Source organism: Cricetulus griseus, chromosome 3 (assembly GCF_003668045.3).
Source record: "Cricetulus griseus strain 17A/GY chromosome 3, alternate assembly CriGri-PICRH-1.0, whole genome shotgun sequence".
Classification (NCBI taxonomy): Eukaryota; Metazoa; Chordata; class Mammalia; order Rodentia; family Cricetidae; genus Cricetulus; species Cricetulus griseus.
In genome coordinates, this window is record NC_048596.1 from 95,082,978 (window position 1) to 95,103,400 (window position 20,423).

The following is a 20,423-nucleotide window of genomic DNA, read 5'->3' on the forward strand; positions in this document are numbered from 1 at the left end:
AAAATTCTCATGTGAGATTTATTGCATAGTGTGATTTTGTGGTCTTGCTTGGCTCCCAACTGCCAAAGTGCCCTTGTACTAGAAAAACCCTTACATTGGTCTCATGATTCGAATATGTTCTCCTAGTGCCTATGATCACCCTCAGGGTCTGAGCTACAGCAGACCCTATCCCTCAACTCCAGTCCACCCAAACAAATTCACCTCTGACTCTCTGATCCTTCAGCATCCCATTCAACAGCAACAATTTGGTAAGTGTCTCCTTTGGTTGATGCAAACGCTTCCATGAGTCTGAGGAACTTACCACTTAGCATTTGGCACCTCTCTGGTACTCTTGGAGGCAGAGGTATCCCCAGCCACAGTCTTTAAGGCTACAACTGAACCTCTTTGCTGATCCCATTCCCACCTCCTGGAGCTGCAACTCTGCAGTTTCCTTAGGCCTGACTAGGATATTGCAACCTTTCCTTGCCCACCATTTCTCCTTTTTACGTCCCCCTTGGAGCTGCCTGTAATCCCACAGCTCTATGCCCTCATGGCTTTTATGATGCTATGGGACCCTGTTCCCCATCCCTTTCCCATGGATGAGGCCTCATTCCTGAGCTTAGTTTTTTGTTACCTTCTAATAAGCTTTCAGACTTCCTTGAAAGCCCTGGTTCTAGGAGCTGAGTCATCTCAGGTAGTTAGTGCTGACCACCACTGAGGTAGTGATGACACAGTTGTTGGGCTGTGTGTTTCTTGACACAAATCCAGTCTCCAGGTTGTGTCTCTATCTTCTGATGGGTCCTTATTCCAGTGGTTTAGCCATACCTCTTTGACAATCTGACAAGAGTCAGGCAAGAGTATTTGCAGTGGCTTTAAAGACTTAAGAAGCTTGGTTAGTGACTTTCCAGGTGTTCTGATCTTGGCTTTGAAATAATGTGGGAGGTCTTTCAAACAGAATCTCAAAAGGAGTAATTCCCCTTACATAAGGATACATAAGGCCCTTAAGAGAGCAATTGGCATCTGAGGTCTCTTATTGTAGGTAGAATAAGAGACCACGGATACCAGTCCAGACTACTATACCCAGCAAAGCTTTCAATTAATATAGATGTAGAAAACAAGATATTCCGTGACAAAACCAGATTCAAACAATACATATCCACCAATCCAGCCCTACAGAAAGTTCCCGAAGGAAAACTGTAATCCAAGGAAGTTAATTACAACCAGAAAAATATAGGCAATAGATAATCCACTTTAAGAACAGCCAAAAAGAAAAAGGAATAGAATCCCACACATAATTTCGCCACCATCACCAAATCAAAAACAAACAAGAATGAACAATAATCAATGGTCATTAATATCCCTCAACATTAATGGTTTTAACTCACCTGTAAGAAGACACAGATTAGCAAAATGGATAGGAAGACAGAATCCATCCTTCTGCTGCATACAAGAAACACACCTCAACTTCAAAGACAGACGGTACCTAAGAACTAAAGGTTGGGGAAAGATCTTCCAATCAAATGGACCCAAGAAACAAACAGGGGTAGCAATCCTAATATCCAACAAATTGGACTTTAAACTAAAATCAGTCAAAAGAGATGAAGAAGATCATTTCCTACTCACACAGGAGAAATCCATCAGGATGAAGTATCAATTCTGAACATTCATGCCCCAAATACAAAGGCATTTCCACGTTTGTAAAAGAAACATTACTAAAACTCAAATCACACATAAAACTGCACACACTTATAGTGGGAGATTTCAACACCCAACTCTCACCACTGGACAGGAACACCAGACAGAAACTTAACAAAGAAACAAAAAAACTAATAGAAGTTATGGCACAATGGGACTTAACAGATACCTATAGAACATTCCACCCAAATACAAAACAATTTACCTTCTTCTTAGTGCCATATGGAACCTTCTCTAAAATCAACCACATACTTGGCAACATAGCAAACCTCAACAGGTACAAAAAAATTGAAAAAAAAACCCTGTGTCTTATCAGACCACCATGCTTTAAAATTAGAATTCAACAACAACATGAACTACAGAAAACCTACAAACTCATGGAAATTAAGTAACACCCAACTGCACAATTCATGGGTCCAGGAAGAAATAAAAAAGAAATTAAAGATTTCCTAGAATTCAATGAGAATTCGGACACAACATATCCAAACCTATGGGATACTTTGAAAGCTGTGCTAAGAGGAAAGTTCATAGCGCTAAATGCCCACATGAAGAAACAGGAGAAAAATCACACTAAGGAATTAACAGCACAACACAAAGCTTTAGAAAACAAAGAAGCCAATACACCCCACAGGAACAGACACCAGGAAATAATCAAATTGAGGGCTGAAATCAATAAAATGGAAACTAGGAGAACAATACAAAGAATCAACATAACAAAAAGTTGGTTCTTTGAGAAAATCAACAAGATAGACTAACCTTTATCCAAACTTACCAAACAACAAAGAGTGAACATGCAAATTAATAAAATCAGCAATGAAAAGGGGGACATAACAACAGACACAGAGGAAATCCAGAGAATCATCAGGTCATTCTTTGAAAACCTACATTCCTCAAAATTTGAAAATCTAAAGGAAATGGACAATTTTCTGGACAGATTTCACTTACCAAAATTAAATCAAGAACAGATAAGAAACTTACATAGACCTATAACCTCTAATGAAATTGAAGTAGTCATTGGAAGTCTCCCAACCAAAAAAAGCCTAGGGCCAGATGGTTTCAGTGCAGAATTCTACCAGAAATTCAAAGTACAGCTAATACCAATTCTCCTCAAATTATTCCACACAATAGAAGGGTCATTACCAAACTCTTTTAATGAGGCTTCAATAACCTTGATACCCAAGCCACACAAAGACACAACTAAGAAAGAGAACTACAGACAAATATCCCTCATGAACATTGATGCAAAAATTCTCAATAAAATATTGCCAAATCGAATCCAAGAACACATCAGACAAATCATCCACCATGATCAAGTAGACTTCATCCCAGGGATGCAAGGATGGTTCAACATACAAAAATTCATCAATGTAATCCACCATATAAACAGACTGAGGGGAAAAAATCACATGATCATCTAACTAGATGCTGAAAAAGCCTTTGACAAAATCCAAGACCCCTTCATGATAAAGGTCCTGGAGAAATCAGGGATAACAGGACATACCTCAACATAATAAAAGCAATATACAGCAAGCCGACAGCCAACATCAAATTAAACGGAGAGAAACTCAATGCAATTCCTCTAAAATCAGGAACAAGACAAGGCTGTCCACTCTACCCATACCTCTTCAATATTGTCCTTGAAGTTCTTGCTAGAGCAACAAAAGGAGATCAAGGGAATACAAATCAGAAAGGAAGAAGTCAAACTCTCACTATTTGCAGATGATATGATAGTCTATCCAGCAGCTGGTGGAAGTAGAAGCAGACACCCACAACTAATCACCGAACTGAACTGGAACCCAGATGCAGAGAAGGACGAGTGAAGAGCACAGGGGTCCAGGTCAGGCTGGTGAAACCCACAGAAACAGCTGACCTGTACATTGGGGAACTCTTGCTCCCCAGACTGATTTCTGGGATATCAGCCTGGGACTGATCCAGACCCCAGGAACATGGGTTTCAGTGAAAAAAACCTTGGAAATCTACGGGACCTTCTGTAGTAGTTCAATACTTATCCCTAGCATAGGTGTGGACTTCGGGAGCCCATTCCACATAGAAGGATACTCCCTAAGCCAAGACACATTGGGGTGGGCCTAGGCCCTATCCCAAAGGATAGGGTAGACTCTGATGATACCCTATAGAAGGCCTCACCATCCAGGAGGAGCAGTAAGGATATGTGATAGGTAGGGTTTTAGTTGGGGGCGTGGTAGGGGAGGACGGGAGGGAGAAGGCAACTGGGATTGTCATATAAAACAATCTTGTTTCTAATTCAAATAAAAAAATCTGCAAAAAAAGGGGGGGCAAGTGGCAGAGGACTTACCTGATTATCACCTCTCTCCAGAATCAGTTTGGTATGAATGACTTCTAAGGTTTTGTTCATCCTCTCTTTCAGTTCTGACCTTTTGTTGAAGGTGATATAAACAATGAAGTTTCCAAACTATCTGTAGAACCTTGGCTCTAGCCTCAGCCATATGTGCCATAAAAGCTGACCTGTTGTCTGACCCTAGCTTTAAGGGAATGTCAAACCTCTCTCAATAGGGCTGATTCCATCCTAGGAAGGAATGCTTTGATCCAACTAGAGAACATGTCCACCATAACTAATAGCTGCTTAGTGTACTTTTTAATTCAGTGAAGTCTAATTCCTAATTTTCTCCTAGAGTGGTTCCCCTTAGCTTCTGACCTTCTTTGAGTCCCTTGATTAACCTTAGCACAAATGAGACATCTCTTTGAAATAGATTCTATGATAGTGTTTAAATTGTGCATGTAAAAGTCTCTTCTTACCAACTCAGTAATCTTGGTGGTACCCAAGTGAGTACCTTAATGTACCTGTGGTACCCATTCTCTCCCCATAGTAGCTTGGGGTCAAAAGATCCAGTCATCTGGCAGGACTTTCCATCCTCCTATTTATTCTCTGGCTTTTAGGTCCTTTACTAGTCTCAACTTCTCTGTGGTTGTAAGAAAGTTGAAGAGGAAGTTACTTAGGAGGAAAGAGGGGAAGGATCCCCATTTAGGGGCTTACCTTCTGGAGAGCCCCTGTTTGGCTTCCTTGTCAGTCAGATAACTTCCATTTGTCACCACATTGGTACTCTTTGTTTGTTCTTGCAGTGAATGATGCCTAATCTCTTAGGCAACCAAATAGGCTATAGGAGCCTGAAGATTTCTGGGTTTTGAATCTTTCCAGCAGCAATCAGAAGCCCTCATTCTTTGTAGATAGGTAGCCCCAGGCACATGTACTGTGACAAAGGTATATTGCCCGATACTGTAGATATTGACCCCATTTGAGTGCCTGTTCAAGGCTATCAGTTTGGCCCTCTGGGCAGATGTTCCTATTGGTAATGGCTGTGACCAGATGAAAGTTCCATCAGTCAGTGTTTCAGCTGCCCAAGCACAGCAGAGCCCCTCTGCATGAAACTGTTCCAATTTGTGAAGAAAGTGGTGTCCAGACATGGAATGGTCACATCTTTTAAATTATCCCATAAGCCTGCTATTGTCTCGCCTGTTTCCAGAAAATCATGTATTGTCTAAGAACCCAGGTCAGGGTCAGGCAACAAGGTGTTGGAGTTTAAAGCCTCAGTCTTAGTAAAAGTGAATCTCAGGGGATCAAGTAGCAGGGCCTGGTACTGGGTGATCCTGGCATTTGTCAGTTCATCAGCCATTTTCTGGATGGTGCCCTCAAAAGGATTTCTGCAGGGTGTGGGGCAGTTCACTAGTAAATCTTGTCTGAGGGAAAGCTTCATCACTTCCTGTCTTAATTAGGGTTTCTATTGCTGTGAAGTGACACCATGACCATGGCAACTCTTATAAAGGAAAACATTTATTTGTGGTGGCTCACTTACAGTTCAGAGGTTTAGTCCATTATTGTCATGGCAGGCAACAAGGCAGCATGCAAGTACACATGGTGTGAGAGAAAGAGCTAAGTTCTTACATCTTGACTCACAGGCAACAGGAAGTGGCCTGTCTCACTGGGCAGAACTTGAGCATATATGAGACCTCAAACCCACCTCTACAGTGACACTCTTCCTCCAACAGGACCATGCCTACTCCAACAAGGCCAATAATACCACTTATTTGGGGACCCATTTTCTTTCAAACCATCACATTTCTGTTACCAGGATGGCAGTAGCTGCAGTGGCCCACAGGGTTCTCAGTTTGTATAGCAAATCTCTGCACATCAAAGGATACAGACAGTTGGGCATAACCAGGAATGAGTGCATAATGGTACTTATCCAGGTTCCAGATTCAGGTTTTTGTAACTGGGTACTGTTGGGTCTTTCCTATGTTACCTTGAAATGCCCTTTTTTCTTTTGTTTTTGAGCCTAATTCTTCTTTTCCTTCCACTTATAGGGTGACCATGTTTCACTGAGATTCAGGGAAATGTCCAGGCCTTCCTACTCACTGGTTCCTGACACTGTCACCTGGAAAATGAGTTTCTGCTCTCTCCTGGGGCACTCTTCCTTCCAGTGTCCCTTCTCCTTGCAGTATGCACATTGATCCCTCTCTAATCTCTCTATCTGTTCCTTTTTGTCATACATCCTAGGTCCTTATCTGTCATTTTGCCCCTGGTCTAGGGCATCCATCAAAACTTTTCCCATCTTCTTTCCTTGAACTGTAGCTGGATCATCTCTACTGTTAAATACTCTCTGCACAACTTTCACGAACTCTGAAATCACCTTGCCTTGAAATTCTTCTAATCTCTGCTTCGGGATCAATTGGACCAAACAGTTAATAACCTTTAGAGAGCCTTTCAAAAAATGCCACTGGAAATTTGGCAGAGCCTGAAGTGACCTCCTGTATTTCAGATAAATTTGTTGGCCAACACACAGCAGCAAAGATGCCTTGAATGAACAGTTGGTACAAGCAAGTCATTACTAAAATTAGTGTTGGGGTCCCAGGCTGGAGATGTCAGAGGGAAAATCTTATCCACCTCAGTAACATTGACATTAGTCAATCCATCCTGCCCCAGAACATGTTTGCAAGCCTCATTTGGGATCCAGCCTGCCTCTGCTGAAGTAAAAAGGACTTGCAAAAGCTGTTGGCAATCTTCATAAGACAGTTTGTGGGTAATGAAGATTGTACTTAGAAGGAAGATGAAGGGACAGCCTTCTCTTCCCCCAAAGGTCAGGTCAACATACTGAACCCCAGGTAATGCTGCCCTCTGCCTTGCCTGCACTTCTTTTGCATAATTTCAACTGTCCCTCCTCTCCTCATCACCGTATCTGTGCCCACGCCTCTGGTGGAAGCCTTCCACCACATCAGAGGCCAGGCCAGAATCCTGATCCCCAGACCCTAGACCAGCACCCTGAAGTTGGTTTCAAGCCAACTCCTTGAAAACCAGGCAGAAGCCTCCTACTCCACCAAAAGCTAGGCCAGCATGTGAACCCCTGAGGACCCCCAGGCAGATTAGAAGGCATGCATATACATAGCCAAAACTTCAACCCAAAACTTGGGCAGCAACCTCCTGTTGGACCAGAGACCATCAGATCATCAAAAGTCCAGCCCCCCAATGTGGGTGGAGACCCTCTAATCAACCACAGGCCATAGGATACAGAAGACAGAGATGAAACAGAAACCAAGGAAGAAAACACCCATCCAACAAAGACAAATCCAGAAATTAGCACCTAGACCTATGCTCACTCCAAATCGAGATGCCTAAACTAAGTGTAGGAACACAAACAGCAGCCAGGACAAAATGTCACCACTAGAGCACAGCAATCCCAACAGCAAGCCCTGAATATTTCAAAACAGCAGAAGCACAAGAAAACAAATGAGAAAAGATCTTCACCAACCCCAAGTTCAACAGAGGGTTGATTTCTAAAATATATAAAGAACTCAACAAATCAAATAATCTAATTTTAAAATGGGGTGAAGATGTAAACACAGAATTCTCAACAGAAGAAACACTTAAGGACATGTACAACATCTTTAGCCATCAGGAAAATGCAAATAAAAATGGCTGAGAGATTCTACTTTACACCTGTCAGAATGGCTAAGATCAACACAAGTGACATCTCATGCTGGAGAGGATGTGGAGCAAAGGAATGCTCATTGCTGGTAGGAGTGCAAAATTGTACAAGGCACTTTGGGAATCAATATGGCAGTTTCTCAGAAAATGGAGAATCAATCTACCTCAAGACTCAGTTATACCACTCTTGGGCATATACCCAAAGAATGCTCTACCATACCATAAGGACACTTGCTCAACTATGTTCATAGCAGCATTATTCATAATAGCCAGAACCTGGGAACATCCTAGATGCCCCTCAATACAACAATGGATAAGGAAAACCGTGGTACATTACATAATGGAATATTACTCAGTTGTTAAAAATAATGACATCATGGAATTCAAAAGCAAATGGATGGAACCAGAAAAAAAATCATCCTGAGTGAGGTAAACCAGACACAGAGAGACGAACATGGTATGTACTTACTTATAAGTGGATATTAGCTGTAAAGTAAAGGATAACCATGCCGCAATCCACAGACCCAGAGAGGCTAGGTAACAAGGAGGGTCCAAGGGGAAAACTCAGATTTCTCTGGGAAGGAGAAGTAGAATAGATTTCATGGATGGACATGGAGGTGGGTAAAGATGAGAACATGAGGAATCATGTGGGGTGTGGTAGGCGGAGAGTACTGAGAGAGCTAACAGGAAAAAGAGGGCATTTTGGGGTCAAGTAGAAACCTGGCAAAAGGGAAACTTCCAGAAATCTACAAGAATGAACCCAGTAAAGACTCCTACTAATTGCAGACATTTAGCCTGAACTGACCATCTCCTTTGACTAGGCAAGACTTCCAGTAGAAGGATTGGGACACCAATCTAGCCACATAATCTTTGACCTACAGTCTGTACTGCCTATGGGATATGCTGGGATAAGGGTGGAACAGATTGTTGGAGAGATGAACCAATGACTTGTCCAGCCTGAGACCCAGGCCAGGAGAGTGAGCCCATGCCTGCCAGTGCCTGGAGTACCAGGACCCAGAGGCTGGATGGCCCAGAGATGTAGGATAGAACCAAATACAACTGGAGGAAAAAATATGTCAGGGTAAAGATACCTAATGATATTCTGCTGTACTCATAGACTGGTGCTAGCTTAATAGTCATCAGAGAGGCTTCATCGAGCAACTTATGGAAACAGATGCAGAGACCCACATTCAAACATTAGGCCAAGCTCAGGGAATCCTACTGAGGAGAGAAAAGAAGCATTGTAGGAGTCAGAGGAGTCAATAACATCACAAGAAAAACCCACAAAATCCACTAACCTGGACTCATAGGGGCTCATAGAGACTGAACCAAGTGAGCCTTCATGAGACTGACTTAGGCCCTCTGCACATATGTTACAGTTATCTAGCTTGGTCTTCTTGTGAGAATCATAACAGTGGAAGCAAGGACTGTCTCTGACTCTTATTGACTTTTGGGACCCTATTCCTCATCCTGGGTTGTCTTGCCCAGCCTTAGTACAAGATGAGTTGCTTAGTCTTACTACAACTTGATATGTCATGTTTGGTCAATGTCCAAGGGAGACCTGAACCTTTCTGAATAGAAATGGAGGACATGTGGATAGCAGGAAGGCAGAGGGGAGATAGGGGGCTGGGAAAAGCAGAGTGAAGGAAACTGTGGTCAAGATATAAAATAAATAAACAAGTAATCATTACAGACTGCAGAGGTTTGCTAGAATAAGAGCGAACCTGAAGTTTAAATTTGATCAAGTCCCAATGTTCACTATAATTCAGAAAACCACTGTCTTGGAGTATTCATTTTCATAGAATATGGTTTTAAAAGAGTAATCACTTGCTGTTTCCAGCTCTTATCTAGAAAGTACCCTACTGAGGCATACCATATTGTAATGTTTTTATTAATCTGTTTTAACTTGTTTATAGTTATAACCTATCTGTATTCTATGTATTCAGCATTCTGCCCCATACATCTTGGAAATCTTTTTTGATATGATCCTTGATCTCAGCCCAAAGGCCAAGAGGTGATTAGAAATCTTAATTACAAATGAGAGCTAAATCTCCCTCTTCTCTATCTTGTCATGCAAAGATATCTTCTTCAATTCTTGCTTGGTTTCATCTCCTATACTTTCTAGCATCCAGAGTAGACTTTCTACAACTTTCTATAAATGTAAGTCACCATTGTGGGTATTCCAGCTTTAAGAAACAAGAAGTACTCCCAAATCGATATCATTGCCTGTTTTCTTTCCCAAGCACTATGTGCCATGTCAGTGGTTTGCTTTGGAGAAGAACAGGAGGTTGATTTTGTCCCAAATCTGCTTGGTCTTTACCCCATAGATGATTGGGTTGATGGCAGGAGGGATGGCTACATAGAGATTGGCAAACAGTATATGGAAAGAGTGGGGGATGTTGTGACCAAAACGGTGGGCAAGAACAGAGAATATGGCTGGTGTGTAGAATATAAGAATGACACAAACATGGGAACCACATGTGCTAAGGGCTTTCTGGCGAGCATCCTGGGAGGAAAGGTTAAAGACAGCACGAAGAATAACAATGTAGGAAATGCCAATCAGGATCATATCTGACATGATAGTCATTATAGGTACTGCAAAGCCATACCAGATATTGATAGAGATGTCAGCACAGGCCAGACGAGCAATGCCTATGTGCTCACAGTATGTGTGGGGAACAATGAACTCTCGACAGAAAGGCAATCGCTTTAACAGGAATACACATGGGAAGATGATACAAAAGCTCCTACTGACAATTGCTACCACAATCTTAGTAATAATCTGATGAGTGAGGATGGTGGTGTATCTTAGAGGAAAGCAGATAGCAACATAGCGATCAAATGCCATGGCCAGCAGGATAGCAGAATCCATGGCAAAGCTGAAGTGGAGAAAAAACATCTGAGTAAGACATCCAGTAAACGTGATCTGCTGAGGACCCAGACAAAAGATGCTGAAGGTTTTGGGAACACATGTATTACATAGGATGAGATCTGTAGCAGCCAACATTGAGAGGAAAAAGAACATAGGTTCATGCAGGCTGCGCTCCATACAAATGAGGTAGAGAAGGATGCTATTGCCTGCAAAGGCCACAAAGTAGACAATAAAGAAGGGAATCCCAATCCATATGTGGAACTGCTCGAGCCCTGGGATTCCCAGGAGGATAAAAAAGTCTGGATTGAAGCTGCTGAGGTTGAATGTGGCCATTGTGGACATGGGTTAAATGACTGTCATAAACTGAAAACAAAAATGGCATGATAGTTACAGTGATCCACACAAACTTTCCCAACACATTTCCCTTTCAGAAATGATCACTCTATCGCTTTTCTCTTCTCTTTATTCATAAACCTTTGCCAAACTTTCAGTCATTTAGCATGCATTATTGAAATGTTTTTCCAGAGACTTAAGTCATATGACTGAATCCAATCCTGACTACTGATAGCAACCCAAAGAAGTTTCTTTGGAAAATTTTTATACAAAATAATACCACACAAAGAATGAGCAAGGTAGGTTGCTCAGTGGTAGAGCACTTGCCTAGCATGTATAAGGTCCTATTTTCCATCCCCACAAGTGCAAAAAATTATAAAAGAAGGTTAAAAGTTAGTCAGAGATCCATTTAATTATTCAGTTTCTTGTCACTTCTTCACAAAGACAGGCTCAATGTCTGAAACCTAGGCAGACCATACAGTCCCTTGTTCTTCCCTGGTTCTCCACTCAACTGTACCATACCCTCTGCCATGGTTCTCATCACTGCCATAGAAAATTCAGCCATAAAGCAGAGGCATGCTGCTAAGCTTTCCCTGTCACACTTCAGGTGTTAGTGGCTTATTCTGCCCCTCAGATATTCCTAGACTGAAGCCTATTCAAGAGAAGACAGAGTCTGACAAGTGACTATGCCAGGTTTGTCTTAGGAAGGGAAATAGAGACTACCCCTTACCCACAACAAAAGAAAATCCCAGCAAGAGACCCTCAGGCTCCTGGCTACGCTACACAATGGCACTCTTGTCCTTGTCTAACTTTTTTAATGACTCATCCTTGTGTGACTTTCTTAAAAACAGCAAGTCTATCTTTTAAGACTTTCATTTTTCGATCTGATACACAACCCTTTTGCTCCAATCTCAATACTACTCATTTTTAATTATTTCTAATTTTGCTTCTGTTAGTATTAGAATTCTATAGTACTCTGTTCTTATCTATTCTTTGGGCAAACTGCACCAACGTGGTCTCTATTAATGATGTAACATTAACTGGGTCCCTATTGTGAACATTTTGAAGTTTCTAATTTTATATACAGCTGTCCTTCCTTGGTTTTTTAATTAAATGTTCTCTGCTTGCCTTCTTCATCCAAACTACCTTATTGGTCTTTTTATTGATCCACCCCCATTCCTATTGTGATGTTTTCCAAGTCAAAGACTGTTCAACATAATAAGTTTTCCATCTCTTCACACTATCTTAATCATATCTCCCTTACACACAAGAACACTCCTCATCTCTAAATGATTACAATATTGTAAATATTCACTCTGAGTGTCCATGTAACCATACACCAATTGCCCTAACCTACATAACATCCACTTCTGCCAAGACCTCTGATGCCTAATGCAAGTACATCTGATTTTCTTTTGCAATTAAAAGTTTAGAAAAGATGCAGAAATTATTTTTAGAAAAGGAAAAACATATTTTAAAAAATATATCCCTGTTTACTCCCTGTAGTTTGCCTGTCATCAAGGCTGACTATGGAAGTAAGGGCTTGCTGTTTCTGGAGAAAAGGTGTGATCTAAGATCTACTTTTCCCAATCACATAAAGCAGGTTTTCACTTATTAATTTGTTTCTTGTTCATATATCCCACTTTATATTTTAGCTTTAGAAAGTAATTTTAGTAATTTTTAAAAATATTCTCACTTCTTTGCTGTTTGCCAAGGATAACAAGCACATGGTAACTTGAAGACACGTTTCTTGAGTGTATGTATTCTTCTCACATTCTTAGCTGTCTTGTGAGTGTTGCCTCTGCAATACACAGTAAAGAATTTCCATAAATCTCTTGGTTCTCTGCCTTACCAGATCCTGGGTGTGACTGATCTCACTGTAGATATGTGGTTCCTAAATGGCACTCTAAAGACTGCCAATGCTTCCCTTTGCCCAAACAAAGGACTGCATTAACTAACAACAGTCCTATGTGAGACTCTCAGTGAGAAAAGTTCATATGGCCTTTCTCCACATCACAAGTGAGATAACTAGTTTACTGTTGCCCCAACTGAAAACCCCTCCACCCCTGTTTTATCTACTCAAATGTCATTCTTCTGATGAAAAGTTGTATTCATCCACTGTCCCCACAAAATTTTCTCACAATATGAAAGTTGGAAAATAGATCCAGGCATTCATGATTATCAAGTCAGAGTGCTGATTACACCATCTTATTTTGTTTCCTGATGCTTTATTATTTAATAAGCTATAAACCTTAAGAAGGAAGAAATCATGGGTATTCTTAATTATATACTTAGGATAGTGTTTAATGTAGTCTCACTAAATGTGTATAGTATGAATGCATGAGGAGGGGCTCTTGAAACTCCACCTTAATTAATTTGATCAGTCAATAACAATCAATTATGTTATGAATAAAGTTTTTTTGTTCCCAACCATGAGAGTTACACATCTTTCTCCATCAATCTTGGATCACAACATCCCCCCCCCATAATAGAACAAGACAGGCATTTTACCTCTAGGAATTGCAAGATCTGGAAGGGCATAAACATTAGCTTCCCACATTTAAATACTCTTGAACTGGAGGAATATACTAGAGCCACTACACATTGCTAAAGAATAATCTACAAAGTGACTCATCTCAATGTGGGAAATTATCACCTTCTCCAATCACCTTCCATAATATCCAGAGAAGGTAGATAATCTTGGCACTTTCCCCCGTCACCACCAAAAGAATATGTTCACAAATACAAACCTCTTGTTGCTTATATGGAATGATCACCCGTAAGTTTCTGAGGTGGTCTATCAGACTTCAATCTCCAGATGTCTCGCTGCAGTCTGGTATGGCCAGGCAAAAATATATTATGAATACATGTTGTCATTCATGGTTCATATTTTCTTGGGGTTAGAACACTTGACCTCCTCAAAAGCCTAGCTAGAAATTCTTTGAGGAGAGTGTTGGGATGCACTCAGATTTAAGATTTAGGCACTCTTCTTTTACACCATTGTCTTATGTGAAGGTATGCTGTAGAAATATACTCAAAGTTCTAATCTTACTCCTTCTATTTCATAGAGCCCACCTTTGCCACAGCTCCTACTCTTCACTCCACCAGCCCTATTTCTCTCCAGATCTAAGTTTTACTTCCTCAAGGAGTTCTATCCTACTTCCCATCGGTTCATACCTTGGAGGTCTGGTCCTTTTGCAAAAGCAGAGTTAGGACCAGAGTCTGAAAAAACACAGCAAGGAAAAAGCAGACCAAAAAACACAAGAAGCAGCCTCAAAGTCAGGAAAGAGAGACAGAAGGACAAAAGTAGCATATAGGGGAACATGCTCACAGCAGGGAGGAGCCAGTGCAGAGCCTAAGGGTGAAGTGTTGATAAACATCCCTTGTCTTCTCCAGGGATCATAAACTAATAGGAACAGAGAGTCTCAAGGCCTGGGGGGCTTGGATACCAATTTCCCAAGTTAGCCTGGTACTAAATTAGGTGTCTTAACAGAGCCTTCTTTACTCAGATTCTTGCTGACCTCTCTCTCTTTCTCTTTGTACAGTAATAATTTTCCTCAGGTAGCAGATACCACACTTACAGGATGTGGCTGCTCTGCTATGCTGTCAAGCAAGGTACAGCACGACCTGTTTAAGTTTTATGACTTGCTCTGGGATAGAATTCTAGTTTTTCCATGGTAGGCTTTAAAGAAGTGTATCTTCCACAGCATGCTTCTGTGGGATAAGTGGGGGAGGAGAATGAGAAAGGGAGGAAGTCAGAAGGAACATTTCACTTTCTGAAGCCTTTCTCATTTCCTTCAGTTCCAAGTTGTTGCATACCAAGGAACTGCACTTTAGGGTGTCTGAGCACCAACAGAGACAGAGCTGAGTGCTTGATCTAGAAGCTCCAGAGTATAAGAACTAGTCAGCCTTATATCCCGGTACATAATTCCTTAAACTTCTTGTTTTTGTTATATTCTGCGTCCACGGGTGTAAAGAACTTCATCATGAGTAGTCATTAAGTCCTATTGAACTGAAGTAAACCTCCTTGGAAACTTAGATGACAAAACTCTTGGGGCATTTCTGCCATTGGCTCCCATCTTTGCAGCTTCAAGGCAGCCTGTATTTCCAGACTTCAGCACCCACTCTCCCTTGGTAGTTCTTTCATCCTCCCCCCTTGGGTGAGACTACACTAACTTTGGCTGGGCCCATTAGGGATATTTATTATAGGGCATTAACCTATTTGACTGAAGTAAATCTCTAGTGCAGATAAAATTCAGGTTCAAAAGCCATCGATACCCAGTCCCTGAGTTCAGGGAAATCATTCTACCTAACAAGGAAATCTACTTTTGAAGTCCAGAGCTGGAATTCAGTTCTTGCTCTGTTCTATCCTTCTTTAGTGCTTCAAGTCAATGCAATCAGTTTTCACATATGTGAAAGGATAAAGATAATTTGGAAATATTCAAAGACAATTTCTAGAGTCACACACCTGTAACCCCAGCAGAGGAGCCTGAGACAGGAAAATTGTGAGTTCAAGACTAGCCTGAGTCTTAAATACTTCAAAGCTAGTCTGAACTACATGCCAATACTCTTTCTTAAAGACTCCACTAAATAAATAAATATTAAAAATAAGCCTGACATTGACGGCATATGCCTTTACTCCCAGCATTCAGGAAGCAGAGGCAGGCAGATCTCTGTGAGTTCAAGACCAGCCTGGACTACAGAGTACCAGGATAGACTCCAAAGTTACACAGGAAATCCTTGTCTCAAAAAACCAAATAAATAAATAAATAAATAAATAAATAAATAAATAAATGTTCTGCATATTATATGCAATAACAATTATCATTGTTCTATGGGGGGATAATCTCTCTGTAGGAGTCTCCAGGTTTCCTGACTGTGTAGACTGACACATGAGTCCAGGCAGACTATTTTCATGAAAAATATGGATTTTGCTCATTAACTAAAGGTCATTTGGGGGCACATATAAGGCAAACACTTACTGAATGTTCATTGAATACCAGATGTGCTGAAGATGATGGAGTGAATCATATAGAGAAGCATCTCAAACAACCTGTCCTCAACACAGCATAGAATCCTAAAACTCAATACACTCAGAATCATCTCACTGAAGTTGTAATAAGTCCTAAATGTGAAAAGCCAGATGCCATGAGAATGCCTAAAAGACACAGTGATATAGGACACAGGATCTAGGGCAGTAGGAAAGTCTAAGTAGGAGTGTGAAGGAAAAAATTATGGAGAGAAGGGAAAGAAGAAATCATGAATTTAAAGATCTAAAACAAGACAAGTATGGTGACACTTGCTGCTTTTGTTTTTTGTGGGTATTTTGTTTTGTTTTGTTGGTTTTTCAAGACAGGGTTTCCCTGTGTAGCTTTGGAGCCTGTCCTGGAACTAGCTCTTATAAACCACCCTGGTCTCAAAGTCACAGAGATCCACCTGCCTTTGCCTCCCAAGAGCTGGTATTAAAGGCATGCCCACCACCATCTGGGGGGAGTTATTGTTTTAATTAATTAATAATAGTATCAACCTGCCTTGTGGGGTATTTTCAGCTATTTCCAAAATAACCTAGAAAAAAGACTTTAAAAATCTAGGAATATGTTTAAATGGTTATGTAGGAAAGATAGGTGCATTTAGAACAAAAAATACAATGTATTAAACAATGCACTGCTGGATGTAAGCAGGTTAGAAAAGAAGAAAAATGTTAGCCACTCAGTTAAAAGCAGTATGTCACACATGAGCATCTGGGGCTCAGGGGACATGTCTCTTCCCACCCTGTGGTTCCCAAAGATTGAAATCAGGTACTCAGGCTTGGTGTCATGTACCAACCAGAGAACTGCTGGACCATCTCAAATTTGAAAAATTTTAACAGTGGTCTCATAAAGCAGCCACAATCAGAGTCTCTTGTGAGCTTCTAAATGGCACTGAACAAAACAAGAAAAATGATACATACACACCAGGTCTACTATCATTCAAGATGCACTCTGTACCATTGAATCTGAAGGGTGTTGATGTCTTCATCATGACTAAATATGTATGACTTTATTTCCCCTGCAGATTCTCAGATGTATCCTCACATATTTTTTAATAAAAATGGGTTTCTGCATAGCTTCCACCCAGCATGTACTAGCCCACGTGAAATGTGTATGGTGTTAGTTAATTGTCATATGCTGTTTCAGCTCGATGAGAAGCTGGTTCTGAAAGTGGGCTTGCCCCACCCCCACATTTTCATAAGCATATTTGCCACAGTGTCCTCTAAGACCACTCTAACTCCATGACAGGAAGAAAAGACAACAGCAAAACAGCTCAAGAGAAAATTAGTTTACCCTTCAAGGAAAGTTCTCTACATTGATATCATCCATCAGACTCAGAGCTGAGAGTGACAGACACAGAAGGCTTCTGTAACAACCTCTATCCCTCGGCCAAATAACCCCACACCACAAAAATCAGTAGATGGGAAACCACTGAAGAGAACCCTCTAAAAATGTGATAGGGATGCTGAAGTGTAGCTCTTCACCCGTGATGGCTTCTGGTGGGAGTAAGGTTGGGGAAGGACTCAGTTTTCTCTAAGAGGCTGGCCACTGGGAATTTGACCATGCTCCAGTGAGTACATGGGCAACACAAATTGGACTTGATACTATTTTTCTTTTTTTGCGAGTGTAGGAGGGGTCTACAAGGGCAGGTGGGGGACCTGGGAAGACTAGGAAGTGGATGTGATCAGGGTGTATTACGTGAAATTTCCAAATAATCAATAAAAATAATATGTGGTGGCTCACAACCATCTATAATGAGATCTGGTGCCCTCTTCTGGCCTATAGGCACACATACAGGCAGAACACTGTATACATAATAAATAAATCTCTGCACAACAAGTGCTCTTAACCACTGAGCCATCTCTTCAGTGCTTTGGCTTCTTATATACTTAATAAACTCACTAATTCAAAGCATGAATAGAGGAGATCATTGTCCACACTACATAGAACATGGTGCTAAGTCCTGTTTCATACAAAATGACAGGATACAGAGTATGATAACACAGAAGCAGAACATCCTTTCTTGAGCAGCTTTCTCAAAGAGGCATGGAAGTGCAGATGAACTGAAAATAAATTAAGCATGAATCCATGTAAACAAGATGCAGGGCTTGCACCTTTTATGAGGAAGAACATGTGTGCATGATCCTAGGACAATGGAATCATTGACAAGTTTCAGCAAGGTGAAAAGTGACACACACATTGTGAATTGTAAAATGCTCACTCTGCTGTTTGTAGATGGAGCCGATTATGGGGAAAGGTTGTCACTTCTTCCAAAAAGACCTTGAAATACTTATGCAGAGATAGATAATAGGTTGGAGCATAGTCAAGCTTGATGCCAGAACAAAGGTGAAAATGTAGCACACATACACTCAAACACACACACACACACACACACACACACACACACACACACACACAATCACACCTCCACCAGAATGACTTATGAGCACTTCAAACTCACACTCAGTTCAAATGCTGGACTGTTTTTGCTACATGGTAGCATAAGAGAAGAGAATACATGCAATCAGTTTCTGCTTTAACATCCATGTTTTGGTGGTGCCATTTACCATAAAGAAAAACAGGGGGATACACTTTTTATAAAGGGAGGTTCTGGAGCTCTTGAGGCAAGCTGTACTATTTACATAAATATAATACTACTAAAAAAACACAATAGGTCATAAAAATTGATTTTTCTTCAAGCATGCAGTTAAGAAAACTGGAACAAAAAGGAATAACTCTATTTAATCCAAAAAGGTCAGGGAGAAAGGGATTAAAGAGAGATGCTTGTCTTTTTTATTCATGTTTTGAGCAAATTAAGAAAGCAGGAAGAACAATGATCAAAAGAAGTGTAAGGACAAAAAGTAGTAATTATACAGAAAGGATTTCAATTGGTAAGTACTGAACAAGGAAAAGTACACTACACTGCCCTTATTCAGAAGCTGTGAAACACAAGGGTGCTAGGAAATGCCAGTCCTTCAAACATCTATCAGTAAGAAATAGTAAGAAATGCAAACCTCGGTTGTAGTGTTGCTCATTAGCACAGATATCATCAGGTTCATCTGCTAAAGTGAATAACAACTAAAGCAAAAGAAAGTTTGATTTTCTAGTGGGTTGGTAAGTCTCTCCCCTTTCCTCTTCACCTGTACGTTGTATATGGGTAGAATGATCAATCACATTTTAAATAGACAGAAGATAAAAGTTTCACCAAATAAATGTTGCCTAACTTCAGCTTTCAGTGTACACTTATTGTGTCTTTCTCAAAGAGAGGAAAAGAAGGAATTTGTCCTGGATCTGCTTGGTCTTTACTCCATAAACTACTGGATTTAGGGCAGGAGGGATGGCCACATAGAAATTGGCAAATAAGATGAGAACGTTACGAGGGACACTGTGCCCAAAACGATGAGCAAGGATGGAGAAGAAGGCAGGTGTGTAGAACATGAGGATGACACAGACATGGGAACCACATGTGCTCAGGGCCTTTTGGCGGGCACCCTGGGAGGAGAGCAGAAAAACTGCCCTGAGGATAAAGATGTAGGATACAGCAATCAGGATGACATCTGAGACGACAGTCATGAGGGGAACAGAAAACCCATACCAGATGTTGATAGAGATGTCTGCAGAGGAAAGCCTGGCAACACCTATATGCTCACAATATGTGTGAGGGATAACACGGGTCTTGCAAAATGGCAACCGCTTCAGCAGGAAAACATCTGGCAGGATGACTGAGAAGCTCCTCACAACAATGCTCACCATAATCTTGACAATGACCTGCGGAGTCAGGATGGTGTTGTACCTCAAGGGCAAGCAGATAGCCACATAGCGATCAAATGCCATGGCTAACAGGATAGCCGAGTCCACTACAAAACTGAAGTGCAGAAAAAACATCTGAGTAAGACAACCAGAGAAGGTAATTTCTTGGGAGCCAAACCAGAGGTTACTGAGCAGTTTGGGTACTGTGGCAGTGGACAAGATGAGATCTGTGCTGGCCAGCATGGACAGGAATATAAACATGGGCTCATGGAGGCTCTGCTCCACTGCAATCAGGTAGAGAAGGATGCAGTTGCCTACAATAGCTACAACATAGATGACACAAAAGGGAATCCCGATCCAGATGTGGAACTTTTCCAAGCCAGGTATCCCAACAAGGATGAAGGAAGTTGGGTTGTAACAGCTTAGGTTGTACATGGCCTCTGTGGGATCTGCTGGTTCTTGAGCCTGAGGACAGAGATTCTTTCAGAATCATTTATGACAGGGAACAGTTCCACTCTAGTGCAGAGTGTTGGTGATAAGTCAGCATTCCTGCAGGAATCTCTTCCTTCTCCAAGATGAAGAAATACCTGTAGATTGATTCTCATTACCCAATCTATTTGCCAATGGCTTCACTTAATTTTGGTTTGTATTTATATTAATTATTAGGCAATATAAGAAGTCATTCATTTAAGTCAGAACTTAATTGTTGAATATAATGAAGATTCCTTAAAGTGGGCTAAATTTTAAAGTACAGAAGTGCCGAGTATGAGGGTAAAAAAAGGAGAGGAGTGAGGAAGGAGAGGGAAAA

General features: G+C 41.0%; 2 protein-coding genes across 2 annotated transcripts; both read right to left on the reverse strand.

Moving 5' to 3' along the window:
- Window positions 1-9,887: 9,887 nt before the first annotated feature.
- On the reverse strand, window positions 9,888-10,844 carry LOC100772393 (olfactory receptor 52H1). Its single transcript, XM_027408044.1, has one exon. It carries the CDS (start codon window positions 10,842-10,844, stop codon window positions 9,888-9,890), a length of 957 nt encoding a protein of 318 aa, XP_027263845.1.
- Window positions 10,845-19,108: 8,264 nt separating this feature from the next.
- Window positions 19,109-20,142, reverse strand: LOC100772104 (olfactory receptor 52H1). Its single transcript, XM_027408043.2, has one exon. It carries the CDS (start codon window positions 20,048-20,050, stop codon window positions 19,109-19,111), a length of 942 nt encoding a protein of 313 aa, XP_027263844.1. The 5' UTR covers window positions 20,051-20,142.
- Window positions 20,143-20,423: the final 281 nt, after the last annotated feature.

Excerpts from the sequence above, each read along its gene's own strand:
- LOC100772393 (XM_027408044.1), bottom strand. The coding sequence starts at position 10,844 with ATGTCCACAATGGCCACATTCAACCTCAGCAGCTTCAATCCAGACTTT.
- LOC100772104 (XM_027408043.2), bottom strand. The coding sequence starts at position 20,050 with ATGTACAACCTAAGCTGTTACAACCCAACTTCCTTCATCCTTGTTGGG.